Source organism: Parus major, chromosome 2 (genome assembly GCF_001522545.3).
Source record: "Parus major isolate Abel chromosome 2, Parus_major1.1, whole genome shotgun sequence".
NCBI classification, from domain to species: domain Eukaryota; kingdom Metazoa; phylum Chordata; class Aves; order Passeriformes; family Paridae; genus Parus; species Parus major.
The window spans coordinates 109221464-109235823 of record NC_031769.1 but is presented as its reverse complement, the minus strand read 5'-3'; the positions used below and the strand labels follow the sequence as shown (position 1 = coordinate 109235823).

The 14360-nt window shown below is 39.9% G+C and overlaps 1 protein-coding gene across 22 annotated transcripts in view; it reads right to left on the bottom strand.

The window, feature by feature from the left end:
* The window catches only part of DTNA (dystrobrevin alpha), a 221150-nt gene that overhangs the window by 38539 nt on the left and 168251 nt on the right, over window positions 1–14360 (bottom strand). For 8 of the 22 annotated variants that reach the window (XM_015617773.3, XM_015617774.3, XM_015617776.3 and 5 more), the window contains 5 exons: window positions 13624–13790; window positions 11057–11181; window positions 7905–7913; window positions 6386–6466; window positions 4404–4493 (listed from right to left, as the gene is read on the bottom strand). In XM_015617773.3, the coding sequence (XP_015473259.1) occupies window positions 4404–4493; window positions 6386–6466; window positions 7905–7913; window positions 11057–11181; window positions 13624–13790 (472 nt within the window). Of the gene's footprint in view, window positions 1–4403; window positions 4494–4550; window positions 4950–6385; window positions 6467–7904; window positions 7914–11056; window positions 11182–13623; window positions 13791–14360 lie in introns of those variants that run through there. The other 14 variants (XM_019005630.2, XM_019005632.2, XM_019005635.2 and 11 more) reach the window with 5 other exon arrangements.

Below are 14360 nucleotides of genomic sequence, written 5' to 3'. Positions count from 1 at the left end.
TCTTCCCAGTTACAGAAGGAAAATGCATTCAAGGGGTACAGGATGTGCCATTTCAGCCAAAAAGGCACCTTTCCATTCTAAAAGTACAGATAAATATGTTGCCACAGTGGGAGGCCGCAGGCCCCAGAGCAGAATTTGTGCCTTGCTTTCTAACAGTGCGCCCTTCACCAACCACTAGTTCTCCTCTCCTATGCTCCAGAGGCCACACCAAGTGTGGAGAGACAGGCAAGCAAAGATTACTCACCAAGCAACTGATACTGTGCCTATCTCTGTCCCTTTCTTTTTTAGTTGATCAAACAAATGTTAATCTTTCAACCTTTTCTCATGAGTTACGTCTTCTCTGTTTTTCTTATGTTTGGGTGTCTCCTCTGGACTCCAGATATGCTGGTTAGCATATCTGCCCCTGTGCTGTTGCTCTAAACTGCATGCAAACCTCTAGGCAGATGTCTCCTCCTCTGAGGAGTGAGTTTTAATGGCTTTCCAGATGATGTTCAAGGGTCAAATGCAATCTAACAATTGTATTGCTGACTTCAATTAGTTTGTGGTTCACTGCAACTGCTAAGTCCTCTGTTAAAATATTTCTATCCATCCAATTACGCTCCCATCTTTTATTTGACTATTTGCTTCCTTGCTACAGCACTTTTCACTTATAATTACTGAATTTCCTGTAATTGATTTCAGATCATTTGGACATCAATTACTACCATTGCTACCGAGCTACTTTTTTTTTATTTAGAAACTGCTCTCCAAGTACTCCTTCTCATAACTATTTCAACCTTTGTAGCATCTACAAATTGGATATATTCACTCTACTGCTTCCATTAAGTCACTATGAAAAATAGCGCATAGTTTCTTAGTTAGGATAGCTTTGAAGAATCCCAGCAGATGTCCTTCTCCTAAAGCGACAGCAAATATCTGAAAATGCCATTATTCATTTTCAATATTGCTCTTTTAATTTAAATTTTTTAATTTTGATTTCCCTATGTCTGTAGTTCCTTTGGGTACTTCTGTGTCATCTGGGACTAAGTTTTAAGTCCTTTTAAGGTCAACGTGTATTGTATCTGCTGCTTTTTTTTTTCACCCACTGGATCAGTCATCCTGTCAATGAAATAAATTAGTTTGCTTGATACAATTTGTTCTTGACAAATCTATGGTGATTATTTCTTGTTTATTATCCTCCAGATGCTTACTAACTCTTTTATAATTTCAGTATCTCTGGATACCAAGGTTAGGCTGCCTCCTTTATAATCCCTTTCACCTTTGTCCCTGATTCCACCACCTTCAACTGTCCTTCATTTGGAAGAGCTGTTATTTCTCCTTCTTCTTCTTCTTCCGTATCTTCCTACATCCTCTACATATTCCCCAAAATACAACTAATACTTCAGAGATAGTTATGGGCACAATGAGTTTCCAACTGGAATAGTTATTTTAAAGATATATTCCTGCTACAATGGAACACCTTGTAAGATGCCAAATAATACTTCTCCATCCAAATTTAGAGACAAACATTCCAGCTATGGGCAGATGTCTATAAAGACATAGACCTAACAATATTGGTGTAAATGTTATGCCCTCATTAGTGTCTACCTGGCTACTAAACAATCAAACATATAAACCTTTCCTTTAGCCAGGTAGAATATTGCTGATGAAACAAGGCTTCTCATCTTGTTCTGAAAACAATATGCAAAGACAACATGCAGTTGAAGTCTACCACACTCCTTACAGACAGGAACATGGACAACAGCAGCAATCAGAATGTTTTGCTCCAAGTTAGCTGTTGACTAGAAATCTGGCCTAATCTCTTCTTATGCCTAGGCAGAATATCCAATTCCTTTAACTTTTACGTGGAGTTCAAAAAAGGCACCAGCCATTCTGACTCAGCATTAAATAAGACTCAATTTCTCCTTGGCTACAGGTATCTGATATCATAGCGCATTCTATCTCTCACACAATTGCCAAGTCATTTCAAGTTCACCAGAATGTGTTGCATCACACCATTTATTGCAGTTTATTACTCTTTTAGAAGAACTAAATGCATTAGCTGTGAAGGGGGACTGAGAAAAATGCAAGAAAAAACATTCTGTTTCATCTTATCCTGCCTAAGCTCAATAATTCAATAGCTTAAAGGAAACATCCATAAAGAAAGAGCAGGAGATTGTACCCATTACTATGGCAGCTATATACTTTAAGTCAGCATGACAGACTGCAACTGGGGAACAAAATTATTCAAATAAGGAAAAAAACATTAATTCAGTATACAGAGTTATTTCTCTTGACTGGACAAAAGTTTCTATAATGCTAAATTTGCTTGTTTAGATGTAACATATCCAAATTATTGGGTTTGCAAGGACATTACCTACTCTACAGTAATATTCCCTTGTTCTGCTGCCCTCTAGGCTATCGGAAATTGTAAAAACAAATGAGAGAAACCCCCTGAATATTAGCTACAGTAAAAGAATTACAGGCCTTGTGGTTTTAATCATGTTAGCTGTCAACACAGCAAATGACCATGATTTGGTATTTGGGAGAAGATCATAGACTTCTTTGTTTCTTCTTTTCAAACACAAGTGTTTTAAAGCTGTTCTTGAGCTGTACAGAGCTTATTGTTGATACCAATTTCCACACTGTATATATTTAGAAGAAAGGTGCTTGTAAATTGCTAAGCCAACCTCCTCATTAAAGCTCTCTTATGCACTTGCTGGCTCAAACTAAGCAAACAAGCACAGAAATTTTAAGTGGACTTTAATTCTAAAGCAGTTTGAAGAAATTAAAAAGCATCTTTAGGAAAGCCTGAACCCAACTTCCTTTGAGCTTTGGAGTAATTGTGTACCCACCCAAAATCTGTGCTTCAGATGCATTTAAAGTGTAAATAGTATATAATGTTCCATCTCCTTACAGCTGTTCCCCGTAATTTGTCACTGCATTTACCAATTGTCAAAGGTCTTTCCTCTAACAAGATTTTCCATCTTCCCAGTTAATTTCCAGTTTTCATCCATGTATCCAGAAATAAAGATGATAGTGTGCTGAACTTAGGAGATGCTATCCATTTCCAGCAGCGAATGAGCTGGTGTGCTGAATTTAGCAATTACTGCTTCAGGGAGAAACTGGTTAGAATGGCTATGCTCCCATGTGAACACAAGTAGCTGAAATAAATACCATGGGAATGCTATGAATGACATTCTCTGCCAATTCTCCTTTGAATAAACATTCAAATTACATAAAAACTTCACTTAAAGCTATCTGAAACCTCTGGACTAGACTGCAACACAAATTAAAGTAACCATAAGTTATCTGCAGTAAAAACACAGCCAGCAGAGCTTTTAGTGTTGATTACATCCAGCTAGAAATTTTACTCTACAGTTTGCACTCTTCTTATTATAATATGAATCATGGAGTATTTAATATAAAATCAGCACAATTTCAAACAGAGCCATCAAAGTCTGTTTCTCTGATGTTCAAGAGGGTGAGTTTCCACTAATGAGGTCTGATTTTCCCAGGGCTATAGTAACAGTAAAACTTAAAAGAATGAGTGAAGATACAGTTATTAGTTTAACCCAGGTTGAAGATCTTGGCATTTAACAGAGAAGTACCTTCATATCGACAGTTCTTAGTTAATGCTTGTGGATCAGTTAAAAAAAAAAAAAAAAAAAAAAAAAAAAAAAAAAAAAAAGTAAAGGATATTCCACTCCACATAAAAAAAGATGGGGAAACTGTTCTTATGCAATTGCATATTTTTTTATGCAGAATGAAATAGGCTCTTCCTTTAGGTCACTGAGATGTGAGGGAATGCTGGAAAAAGGTGCAGCAATGAGAGGCATGGGTCCAAATCCAGCACTCACTATGTGAATGAGAAGTTTTCATTAGTTTTGGTAGGACTTAAATCCGCCTTTCCTGTGGTGCTTTTGAAAAGCAAAGCTGAGGGGTCTGGGGAGGGTTATTGGCAAGCAGCACTTAAGGCAGAACAGCAGCCACCCACAGCGAGAGCTGAGGCAGAGGAGGCTGGCTGTGAGACCTGGAATCATTTCCAGGCTTTTGTGCAAGCCTCTTTCATTCCTAGGTCAAGAACACAACAGGCAAATCATACACTGATGATGTATGAAACCATAAAGGTGTAGTTTTCTCAGTTTTCAAAAGCAATGTTTCCAACTTCCACTGGACACATTAGTATTAATCCTACATGAAAGGGTAAAATGAAAGACCTGTGCTGTGCAGAAGCAAGAGAAGTTGGCAAAGCCCACAGACAGCAGGAAGTTTATTCAAAAGACTAATTAGAGCCACAGAAACCCTCTAGCCCATCAGAACCTTCCTAAAGAATATTTTGAGTAGTTTAGCAGAATTGCTAATGATTTAGTGCGTGAGCTACAGAACTGCTGCGATTAGTAGGTTAGTGCTCTCATACTGACCGTGAATTGTTGTGAAGCTGATTTACATACAGCTTTATAAGAGAATGCTCATCAGCCACAGGACTGGCTGCATTTATACCCCCAAGTAACCTGAATGATTCAAACAATGAAACCTCGTTAATACCTCAGAAAGAATACACAGAGAGCAGAGTGTTCAGAGAGGATTTGTAACAATCAATCCCATTTATTTAGAAAGAATACTGACTTGGCTGTTTGTAGGGTAGCTTTTTCTTTCCAACAGAAAGATGCAAATTAAATTTGTAAAAGGTGGAAATAAAAATACTGAGAACAAGCTGTCAAGACTCCCAAAATCCTGCTATGCCAATGAAACAAAAGTTACAAAACTTCTAATATACAATCAACGTAATTACCTTACATATCAGGGTACAGTTAATTCTAAAAGAGCCAGAATGACTGCTGCATCATGGAAACTTTTAACTGTACAGGGATGTGACACTATCCACTTAAAAGCAAGTCTGGGTACTTATACTTGAGGGGGGTGGTACTATCACCTGCCTTCAGGGGATTCTCATCAAGGAGTGTCTCCTAGGAAAAAAACAGAATTCTAACAGCTCAGGAAGCATGTAGGTTTAAACCTGATAATTAAATACAGTCATTTACTAAAGAATATTAAAGTAAAATAATGGGGCATGTTTTACAGGCAAAAAAAGACAAGCAGCACAGTAGTCAGTGCTGTGAGTGTTACTGCAGGGCCCTGGCCTAAGGAGCAAAGTGTACTGTTGTTGATTGAGCACAGGGATGTCTTGGGAATAAACAGAAGCATAAGTAATGCTCCTAAAGAGCACTGCTCTTAGTGACCTCTCCTGGAGAGGCTACAAATACATTACCCTGCCTTGCACATAAACCCCCATATATTCCAACAACAGAAATGAATCTGCATTTGCAGTCTCTCTGTATAGGCAGCAGATCTGGCCTTGGGGGCTGGTTTGGGACTGGCTTTCAAAAAGCATCTCAGTCACACCCACTTGCACTAAGAAAACACTGTGAATTTACAGTTCACAGCTTGTGGTAACAGAAGTCATAAATCAAGGAAATAGCAAACCATCTTTAGCCTCACTTTGCAGTGTACACTGCAAGTTTGGTTTAGTTTTGGTGTTAAAATATGTAGCTATGCATACCCAGAGATTGTGTTTAGTCATTTGGGAATGCTGAAGCATGGACACACACAGCAATCAAGCAATAAAATGCACCCAAGGAAGACACACTGCTCATTTTCCCTAAGGCAGCAGGAAGTTATTTTCCTGCCACCTTCCTACCTGTGTACATTTGTAGGCTTACATAGATGGGGTCAGACAGCTTGCAAATGTTACACACATATTCTGGCTGGATGAGCCAAAATATTGAGTCAAAATGTACACAGTCAGCTGCAAGCACCTCTCTTTGGGATTTATGTTTCTGATGAGTCTTCCCTGGCTTGTTTACAGAAGGGTCAGTCACCATATTCCAAGGCTGCTCCTTCTCCCTTGTTGATTTTAATGAAAATCAGAATGATTTAACAGGAGAAAGGATGTCTTGCTGTATGTTGCAAGTATGAAGACATATTCTCTTTGTTCATCCATATCCTGCAGTATGGTGCAGGCATTCCCAGTAAGCAATGGCACCTCCCAGTTCCTATTCCCATAGTGCTGCTACGAAATGGCTTCTCACCATCTATTCTGTAGCCCATTTTGGGTCCCAATGGGAGGGTGCCTGGGGCTGCATGTGAGCACACTTTAGTGGGTCAGAATAGTTAAATGAGAGCTGAAATTCAGTGCTCTGCTGTGGGGACCTTGGGGTGCCTTAACTCCAGCTCTGCTCAGATGTCTGGGTAGCAGCCCAAACTGACCAAGGCGTTCTATTCACATCTCTTGATTTTACTGTGTGAGAGGGTTTGGTTTTTTTAACCCCTGTAAGGGAACTGAAAATTCAAACTTCCACCACTATTATATAATGGTTTGATATAAATTGAGGTAAGAACTCACCTTCTGTTTGCAAAGGGACTTCCTGAGGGAACAGAATGGGAGAAGAGTGTGTCATTCATGCTGGTTACAGGTCGGGGGGGCCTGAAAGGCAAAATATCCAGCTGCATTAATTTTGCACCAAAACTCCCTCCCATCAGCAACACTATTTATGTATAACAGAATGAGCTTGTTTAAAATAACATTGCAACTGGCATCTTCTGCTTTACATAGTAATAGCTTCAAATTTTAAGTTGGTAAAAATACAGTGGTACCTAGGCCTGGAGGTAAATAATGCTTTTGTGTGTTCTGAGGTGAGTTTTAAGCAACCTGCTTGACTTTTTTCCCCCTGCTTTGGTAGAATAGCCACAATGCCATTGTTCCTTCCCAGAGGCAACAGTTGAGGGTGCAGTCCCTGATTTCAACCAGCCAGGATGGGCACTAGCAGTCAGTTTTCTGTGGCAGCATGGAGGTCTGCAGCATGGAACAGCCAATAAATGGCACACCTTCTCATGAAGTTATTCCTGATGCTAAGCTCCACGCTACCACATCCACACAGGGACCACAGTGTACCCAAACCCTCAGCATCCCATAAAATACATGCAGAATTTTAAACTGGTTTGTAGGCAAAGCTTTTTAACTGGTATACCAAACCCCCAAGTCAAAATTTAGAGTAAGTATCTAGTTCAGGAGGACCCATTTGTAATGATTATCTTATTATTACATTCCTTATTTCCTGCTTTTACAAAAAATGAAACAAGAAGGAATTTTCCTCCGCTTCCTTTTACTGTCTACTCTTAAAAATAACCTGTCTATAATTTTCTCCTTCTGTATCCATTAAGGAGAAATTTCCCCTTTTTAGCAGACTTCTTATGGAACATTGGGCAAAAGATCTATCTGCTCAGGAACAACTAAAAGGTATATTATTAAAATCACAGGGCATTCAATCAGATATGAGCAGAATCTGAAGCCACATGTAATTCAGACCACAATTTGGTTAATATTCCCTTTAGGCTCTGTGGAAGATCTATCTTGCTTTTTGAATTCTGCAGATGTGCAAATTGAAATATGGTAGCCATCTGCAAAATATTCACTGGGCTCCAATTGTGCAAGACAACTGGTCAACCAAAACATTTCCAAGAAAAACAGTTCTGCATAGAAGTGAACTATTACTAGATATTTTTTTCCTGTAACTTGTTATAAAACAGGCAAAAATTATGGTATGTGAAAAATCCAAATGAATTTCTCAGCATGATAATACCACACTGATTTTAGGAAGTTTAAAACTGTGAAAAGAAAGAGGTAGAATGTGGAGTATTATTAATTTATTTATATGAAGATACAGTTTTAACCTAACCCTGCATCTGCAGAACCACATGAAAACCTCCAGTTCTCATCTGTCATGAATTTGAGAAGCAGTCCTTAGTCTTCCATGTACTTATAGAGAAGTGTTTGATGTTACTTTTTTTTGGTAATACTGAGTTTATCACAATTTTTCCAAGCTTTTCCTCCAACAGTTCTACTAAAGAAGAAAAATACTCACCAAGTATCTCTTTTGAAGGCAGAATAAAACAGAAAAGAGATCATTAATTAAATTGTCAGTTTAATATTTGTATGGTCTAAGTAATACATCGGACATACTCCATTTTTATGACCCTGATTCTGCAAAAAGCATGAGAGCCTCTATGCATAAAAGGTCATTAATCTGTTTACAAAAGCCAAGTTACTCTCATGTACAAATATCTCTAAACTCCAAGACTTTGCTAAGGTTTCCTGATTAGCATTACTTTGTCGATTCTTATAATGAAAAAATGATATTAAACTAATCCGCAGCTTTCCAAGGCAAGTTTCTTAAAGGCTGATGCCCACTATCACAGTCTTCAGGTTCCACTTCAATCTCAGATGGATGTTCAAACACATAGAGTTGTGTGATGTGGTAAGACAAGAATGACAGACTATTGCAAAGCAAAGGAAAACTCACCTATTGACTATAAATTATATTTTTCTGAGGTTATTTTTAAACTCCTGAAAGTGAGTGATTAAGCTTTCTGATAAAAGCAATCTATTGATACTGAATTAACTGTCCTCAAGGAGACAGAAAACATTTAATGCTATTGAAATATGCTATGTAATAAAAGCATGCTATGGCATAACATATATCCTCAGTAATAAACCAAATTATACAGGAGGAATTTTCCATAGTGCTCCAGGCTTCTCTAACCTGTATACACTGATGTCAAAAATAATGCTCTCACAAGCTTAAGATGAAAATTAATTCCAGCCAGTGCAGAATGGATTTGAAAAATAACTCCATGATGCACTGGACATGCCATTTGTTATCTCTGCAGTCTGGACTTTCTTTCATGTTGCTAATCTTATGTAAAGAGAGGATAAATGACCCTTCCATCAGTGGGAGGAGTTCTACCATCAGGTTTATGACACCTTAATAACTGCTTCTCTAGATGAGGCCCTTTGTGTATTTCTTGCTTAATTCAAGATTTTGTGTGGCACCAGTGAAACAAAAAAAATCATGCAGTCTTTCTGTCTGATGCCAGTCAAAGGGGGAAGAATAATCAAAAGTAAAGTCTCTGTAGTAATGCAGGGAGCATTTGTCCCCATTTAAGCTAGATGCTAAGAAAAGGATACTGTTTTGTTGCCAAAATTCTTCCATCTAATGCAAATATAACTCCCCTTTTTGCCTGGATTCCTGCCCAGAGCTGTTTTTCTCAACTTCCATTATGTTTAAAAATAAAAATCCCATCAGCGAGAAGATATTCTCGACAAGGTTCTGTAGCATACCTCTCCCCTCAGATAATTTGTGTCAATTATGCTGTAGATCATGATACCTCCACAACTTACAGGTTTCTCACTCATGCATCGTTATAGCCAATATATATTGCCAAATTATATTACCATCAATCTGTGAATAAAGAGAAACCGTCATAGAACAGAATAGATGGTGGTTTGTTCTCACATCCCATCACTCTAAATTGTCTGTATATTTAGGAATAAGGGAAGGTGTTAATTTCACAGCAAAAATTTGGATCAGTTCCTACTTAATTATGGTACCTTCCTCTTGCCTTGCCTAAATGCATTTAATCCATTCACAGTAGCCCAGTTTTCACTACCTTTTATATTCTGACATATCCCCAGGCCTTCAAGATCCCCCAGCCAACAGAGAACAGAGGCTTCTCTTTCTGTTTCAAGCTTTCTGTCTCTCTCCATTTCCCTTAAGGCTGGCCAAAATCTGCCCTGTGAAATTAGCACTGACTTGCCAGCAGGACCAGGCACAGCAGTGAGGGAGGTTCAGCAGATCCAACTCTGGATCATTCTGCCAAAGAACAACCCAGTTATACTCTCCCATGAAGAGGTGCAGGGGTTTTAACTGACAATTAAGTGTGACAGGGATTTGGCATGATGTATCTGTCAGAGGCATCTTGTCTCTGAAGACCAGAGCACTCTCTTACACCTTGAAGAAGTTCTGCTATAATCACATAAGGAAGACCATCAGAATAATTCATCCTTAAAATGTCAGGGAGGTTGGGTGAACTTTCCAGGTGTTGTTCCAGACCACAATGACTGGTGTACACTTGCCCTTAAAGATGCTACATACAAATATTCAAGACAGACAATGGTAAATAAGTAAAATAATTACAGCCTAGAGCAGTTCCAGTAGCCAGTAACATAGATATGCAGCATGTAAATAACAATACTAATAGCTGCTGCCTGAAATGATTCAGTCAGGAGCCCTGGAGCCTTAAGAAAGATATTCAGAAATTTATCAGAATAAGAGAAATACTTTAAAGACAGTATTTTTGGAATATTTTTTTCCAGCTTACTTTCTCTGTACCATTCTTCCAACCATTGTCTTTAATTTTTCCTCAGTTTTATGGGAAATTTAATGTTTTTTTCCCTTTTTATTTTAAGGATGCAGGAAGCAAAGGTAAGTCAAGTTGATAAATGAGAAAATCTGAGTGTCTGACACTACGTGTAGTGGACATGCTTCAGAAAAAAACCCATCCAAAATGGTACTTTCCCCACCCTGCACAAATAAATTTTCTTTCTGCTTTGGGTTTCTTGAATCCTGCAGGAAAAAAGTAGTGACATGCTACTATACCAAAAAATAATCTTCTTTTTTCAACATATCAAAACATAAGGATAATAGACTCTTTTCAAGTGACTTGGCAGTTGAAGGCACACTTTTTATGCAGACTAACACAGCTCTTCAGGGTTGGGTGAAGACACAGCTCCACAAAAGTCAGTGACTACTGACACTTTTTTTTTACAAAATTGGTCTGATTTCACTTTTCTCTGGTCCCTTGTGTCAAGACATACCTGTGATACACAGAAGTTAAGATTGTCTAGATGACAGAACTGATGTTCTAAGCATCAATACATCCCAAAGTGCTGAAACTCCATGAAATTGCATGGACATCTCTTGAGGAAAACGGGGACATTCCAATGTTGTGTCCCAGTATTTGACTGTACGCATATATCCCATTGATTTTTCAAGTGAAGTCACACCAGAAGAACACTTTTACATTAAATATCCCTACCAGCAAACTTGCACTTGTGATGCATTGAGCTGGACAAGCCACATCTGCATCCTGCTTTATTCAGAGCTGTAGTATCTACACTTGGTGCAAGCAACTCCTACAACAAAGCTTACTTTGTCTACAGCACACAGATACTTACACAATATGAGCCAGGTTTAGAGGTTTTTCAGGCTGGTCAGGGAACATTGGGTGCAAAGGTTCACGGCTGGAAGCACAGCTTAAAGACTTGCTAAGTGCATTAGTTAGCTTCTTAGCAGGTGATTTCTGGGAGGAACAAGGAAGGTAGAGGTAATCTGGACAAGTAAGGTGCATACTGTTTCTGCTATAGGAAGCACAAAACAACAAGAAGCTCTAACAGCTCACTTACCTATGGACTGACATCCCCCTTGACCCCCCCTCCCATGCCCAGAGTCTGGTAAGGCAAAGAGTGCCCTGTTTGGGGAAGGATTACTATTATCTTCAGCGGCCTTTAGAGTGGCCTGGGAGGTGTATCTATAGGGACAGTTGCCATGGCTTTTTGCAGTGCTGCACTCAAGCAGTGTTGAACAAAGAACAGCACAGTTTGTGTCGCCTGGACTGGTGCTGGCTTGTACCTCACCAGCTTGGGAGTGCTAGGAGAACAGATCTGAGTATCCTTGTCCCTACAGATACACTGTATGGGACACCATTTCCCTCCTAGATGTGGACCGGGCTGCTTTGTTCTTCCCTCTCAATAGTACTTCCCTTCTCACCTCCAGTACCCTGTACTGTTTAGCTGCTATTATAAAGCTTCTCTTCCACCTCCTGTGGCTACTGACCACTGGAGAATGGAAATTTGAGACAGGGGCTTGCCAGGAATTGCCCCACTGTGCCAACAGCACTTCAAAAGAGACTGAGGTACTGTCACTATCCCCAAAAGACAGGGAGGGTCTGCAGAAGCAGCATAATTTTCATCAGTCAAAAAAAAATAAAAAATCAGTATCTTCTGCTTCCTGTTTTTTTTGTAGACTATGCAGCTGAGGAGTAAATTCCCAGTCTAAGGGATCTCTGAGATCTAGGGTGTCTTTTAGGCTTTGTGAGGGATTTTCAGGGAATGCAACTTGGCTCTCTGACTCAGTTCTCTGCCAGTAAAAGAGGGTTAGTGATCCTTACACTGCCTCCTCTCCCCAAAACACAGCTCTACAGGCTGAAATTGAAAAATCTTTCTGTAATTTGACAGAAATACATATACATACACATATATGCATACACATCCTGCATCAATTTATGACTGCCACTAAGTCCATAATGAAATATTTCTATTAGAGAAATCCAACCTAAATGTGTAAACTACAAGCTCTTTCATTATAAATGCAATTTCACTCTGAATTGAGAACAGTTGATTTCCATTGCACCCATGAACACTTCCAATCTGCATGCGAGCTCAATACTGATCCATTATAGAGAATGTAACCAGGTTTGAACAAATGCTAATGAATGCTACAGAAGGCAACTTCAAACTTGAAGCAAAACATTTGTTTCTGGCAAGGCAACATTTGAAAGCACTAGGCATGTGGTCACGTTTTTGTCTTCAGCTGAGCAGAAATCTTAAGTTTTCCAGTTACTTCCTACCTATAATTACAGCTCCCTGGCTACAGAAAAAAATGGATTTTATAGCACAAATTGCTGTTAGGAATGGAGTCTGAGCTACATAGTGGGCACTTTTCCTATTCAGATACTAAACTCTGGCCATTTGTGTCTATGCAACAAGCAGCAATTAGGACCCACAAAAACAATTACAGACCCAAGTCTGCTGGGATACAGTGCAGGGCTGTATGACTGGCATACAGAGCAAACCACGTCAAATTTAACCCTTGCCTGTTCCATCAACAGAAGACCAAACATTTAAAAAATATTAAATTTCAGAACTTTGTTAAAAAATAAACACAAAGCACTGTACAAATGGGAGCTTTTGCTGTATGCGTAATTTTTCTTTTTTTTTGACAATATACTTTTGAAATATTTGAGATTAATTAGGTATTTTCTGCTGATCTCTGGATTTGAACCCTGAAGGGTTTTGATGCTCTGTAACCAAGGGGCTCTACTGGGGCTTTGCTCCAGTCCATGGAAAGCTGAGTCCCCAGGTCTCGCACTTCAGGGAAGGTTAAGGTTCCAGCAGCTGTTGACACTTCTCTTTCAGTTTATAAAACACACTGCATTATTTTGATTAACAACAAAAATAATAAAATGAGCTTTTCTCTATAGTAAACACTACTGTGGATCTAAGCCTGTGACACTCAAATCTACAGTGCCAGGATCAGCCCAAATGCTACGCATATGCTGCAGCCACTCAACTGAAAATATTGATGAATGAGCATTAAGTATTCATCATTTCATTTACACGTAGCCAAATAGAGCAAGCCAATGACAATTTTACCGTGAGTCCTGTGGGAATGGGAGAAGCTGCCATGAGCCTGGTGCTCTGCTGCCAGCCCCTCCTGCGCTGCCCTCACCGCGGCACACACCGTCAAAGGCGCCCCAGATCCTCACCCAGAAAAGACCATTCCCACCTCCACGCTCTCCTGATGGCTCCCCAGGCTAGGGCCGCCTAGACAGGGTCACTAATCCAAAGTGCCAGCCCAGTTTCCAGCTTGCCTGAGCCAGACAGCTGCCCAGAGCTGTGGCTGGGGGCTTCTCTGATGTCTGGAGGGCAAAGCAGTCTGCAGCGAGGCAGAAGCCTTCCCTTACCCATGACGTGTACTCTTTCATTTGGTGCTGGTTGCTGTGGGAACCGCTGGCATGGCCCCTCCAGAAGCAGTCCTGACAGAGCTGGTAATTGTGACACTGCTGGCAGCGGTAGCGAAACCCCATCATGCTCTCGCTGTGGCAGTAGGAACACTCGACGGGGTGGAAGACTGTGAGGGAGAAAGAAATGGTGAGCCAAAAACTGAGACAAAGAAATACCCCAAAAAAGTTTATGGACAAACCCCAAAGTGAAAGGTGTTCTCTTGTTTGAAGCAATCTGCAGCACTGGGTGCTGCCAACAGCTTTGACTCGAGAGAATACAGAAACCTGTGCTAAGCCATGGGCAGCACTTCCTACATGGAGCACCAAACCCTTCTTCACTTCTGAGCTGGTATCTGTACCTCCTGCTCACAGCAGCAAAAAATGTGTGTGTTCAGTGTTCAGCATCTAACAGAATACATGACAGAGTACAGAGGAAGGCCACAAAGATGAGGACTTTCCTATGAAAACAGGCTGAGAGAATTGTTCAGCCTGGAGAAGAGAAAGCTCCATGGAGTCCTTAGAGCAGCCTTCCAGCACCTAAATGGGCTACAATAGAGCTGGAGAGGAACTTTTGTCAAGGGCATGTAGGGATAGGACAAGGGGGAATGTGTTCACTGAAAGACAGTAGATTAGGTATTAGCATGAAAATCTTTACTGTGAGGATGGTGAGGCACTGGATTGGGTTGCCTGATGAAGTT